Consider the following 2,978-nt stretch of genomic DNA (forward strand, 5'->3'; position numbering starts at 1 on the left):
GTATTTTTAAAAACCAAGATGAAAAGGAGTTGCCAGCATTTGCTTGATAAGTGTTTCTCTTCATACTAAACCCTAAAGGGGTGGGCACTTGGGGGCACTCATGCCATCTAATTTTTTTTTTTTAATTAGAGCCACTTTCTTCCTTTTCTCTGACCATCCTCCTTGCCCTTTCCAGAACCGTTGATGGGGCCACCATCCAGGGCTTTAAAAGGAAACAAACATGTTTTTCATAATTCCAGCCCAAAGTAGTCAGACCCAGGTGATCTAATGTAGATGCTTGCAAACTATTGCTAGCAAGGTTAGCTCATCCGTTCCTGAGTTTATGACCTGTTCAGTGCCTAAAATAAGAAGCCAGTCATATGAGGTTATCAATAGAAACAATTATAGAAACTACCCAAAATAGATATCACTAAAGTATTTTGTTTAAGAAATTTCACAGTACAGGCTCTTAACCAGTTCACGCTGGCTTCTTGACGATGAGGACAGAGCCTTCGCCGGAGTATGTGCTCTGAGGTTTATTAATTATGTGATATATTCATTCCCATCCTTATAACACAGGTAATAACACAGCTTCCTCCTAGGTTGTCTTAAGGATTTAATGAAACAGTTCTCATAATGCATACAGTGAGTGCTTAATAAATGTCCTTGTTACTATTACTCAACAGCCATCACTGAGCTCATACTATGTGATGGGCACAGGAATCTCCAAAAGGAAAATAATGAACCACATGTGTATCAAAGGCTAACCTCCTTAATACCTAAAGAGCTCTTGGGGTGCCTGGGTGGCTCAGTTGGTTAGCCATCTGACTCTTGATCACAGCTCAGGTCTTGATCTCAGGGTCGTGAGTTCAGGCCTCTCATTGGGTTCCACTCTGGGCATGAAGCCTACTTAAAAATAGAGAGATAAAGATATATGGTATATATATCTATAAATATCTATGGTATATAATATATATAAAGAGGTTGTAAAATCAATGGGAAAAGAACAACCCAGTAAAAAATTGGGCAGTATATAAATTGACAGTTTATGGAAAAAGAAACACATGTGACTTTTAAGCATGAAAATCCACTCGACCTCACCCGTAACAAGAGGACTGAATGCTAACCTTGACTGAGAAATCCTTTTCTCAACTATCAAGGTTGGGAAGAGCAATACATTTTACATAATATATTTGAGCAGATGTGGGGAGATAGAACTGCATATATTAATGGAAAATTTTAAATGCAGATAGTCTTTACCCTAGCAAAGAATTTTTTTGTGCAGTTTTACACCGGCAAAGATTTAGGCACACATCAAAGCATTGCTTCTACCAGCAAAAGATTGGAAATGATGCAAAGATCCACCAAGAGAATATTGGATGCGTGGATTATATATTCATATATAATTGAATATATACATATTTATGTATTATACATTTATAGAGCAATAAATAGCAATAAATGGAAGGCTTATAAGCAACAGTGTGGAACTACCTCTTGGATACAATTTTAGTAAAAAGAGAAGGACGCAGAATATATGTTCATATTATACCATGTGTGTAAACAGGTGTCCACCAAAAGCCTTGCACATGTCCAGCCTGACAATCAGGAAGCTGGTAGCTCTGGTTACCTCTGAGGCTGGTAACTAACTGGGTATCTGGAGGGAAAAGACGGGAGGGAAACTTAGTTTCGTCAGATACCCTTCCTGCATTGTGGATTTGTCCTTTGAGCAAGTATTACTTTCTCAAATAGAGAAATGCAATAACTAATTAATTGTTTGAGCGGGGAGTGGTAGAAAGAGAGAGAGGTGGTCTCTGACCCCAGGAAACTTGCAGCCTCATGGGAATGGCTGGAAGAGCATTGGTTAGACAGGGAAGCTATGTGATCACCTCCTGCATTTGGAAGCCAGGATTCCTTGGGCGAGCCCTGGCTGCTCTGGGCCTCAGTTTGTGCAGATACAAAATGAACACGATGATTGAGCGGGGGGCCAGTAAGAGGATCTCAATGGGAAGGGAGGTGTGAAGGTGATTTGGCAGACCCGAGGCACCTTGGGCTTCTGGCGAATCTGTGTGAGAGCCGGATTCTGTGATCATCTCCTTCAGAAGGAGCCACCAAAGAGGAGAAATTGCTGAGCAGGAAGATGATGAGATACTGGGCCAACTTTGCTCGGACCGGGTAAGTGAGCACCCCTCAGCACTGGCTTTCTCCATGGCTGAGTGTTCGGGAGTAGAAAAATCACCCCCGTCTTCTGCCCTCACTTCCAGGGACCCTAATGGAGAAGGCGTGCCTCTGTGGCCGGCCTACAACCAAAGAGAGCAGTACCTGAAGCTGGACTTGAACGTGAGCATGGGACAGAAACTGAAGGAGCAGGAGGTGGAGTTTTGGACCGACATCCTCCCCCTGTTGATGTCCGCTTCCACAGCCCTCCCCAGTCCTCCTCCTTCCTTACTGTCCCTTTCTCTGCTCCTGCCTGGCTTCTCTTCTGCTCCATGGGAAGTTCTCTCTGTGTGATTTGGTTTTCCTTCTTCCGCAACTTCCCCCGCGATCATTAGCTCCATTTCTGTGTTCAGCTACTTTGTGGAATCGGCTGCTTTCAGTGATATTTTTTGGACTTGAGGATGATCCTTAGGGGAGTTCTTTTCAACATCAAACAATGCTACTAGCTTTGGAAGGCTACCAGATTCCTTGAATAAATCCACAGGACGGCTGGCCTATTACTTCGCATCATAATAATCTTGTTACTCAGATAAAACAAAATCAGAATGTAAAATATGCACAGGGAACAGAATTTAAATTTTGTGCTCAGAACACTCCCCCAACCCCCAGCATTCAAGATGAAGTGGACTTCCTATGAGAGAAGGCGTCTGTGTGTGTTACCTGAAATGTTAGTGCTCAACTCTCATCCAGTCGAGTTTCAGCCACAAGCCTAGCATGGATGTCCTGGACATTGATGGCCTGAATTGGGTCTTTCCTCCAGCTCAGGAGATATGTGAAGGAAG

General features: G+C 42.9%; 1 protein-coding gene across 2 annotated transcripts in view; it reads left to right on the forward strand.

Annotated features, from left to right (window-relative positions):
* The window catches only part of CES5A (carboxylesterase 5A), a 30,800-nt gene extending 28,118 nt beyond the window's left edge, over window positions 1–2,682 (forward strand). For both annotated transcript variants that reach the window (XM_077751370.1, XM_077751371.1), the window contains 2 exons: window positions 2,082–2,154; window positions 2,244–2,682. In XM_077751370.1, coding sequence (XP_077607496.1) covers window positions 2,082–2,154; window positions 2,244–2,490 — 320 coding nt within the window. In that variant the 3' untranslated portion in view covers window positions 2,491–2,682. The remainder of the gene's footprint in view (window positions 1–2,081; window positions 2,155–2,243) is intronic.
* The last annotated feature ends 296 nt before the right edge of the window (window positions 2,683–2,978 follow it).

The sequence above is a fragment of the Crocuta crocuta genome, unplaced genomic scaffold (assembly GCF_008692635.1).
Source record: "Crocuta crocuta isolate KB4526 unplaced genomic scaffold, BGI_CrCroc_1.0 scaffold124, whole genome shotgun sequence".
Lineage (NCBI taxonomy): Eukaryota > Metazoa > Chordata > Mammalia > Carnivora > Hyaenidae > Crocuta > Crocuta crocuta.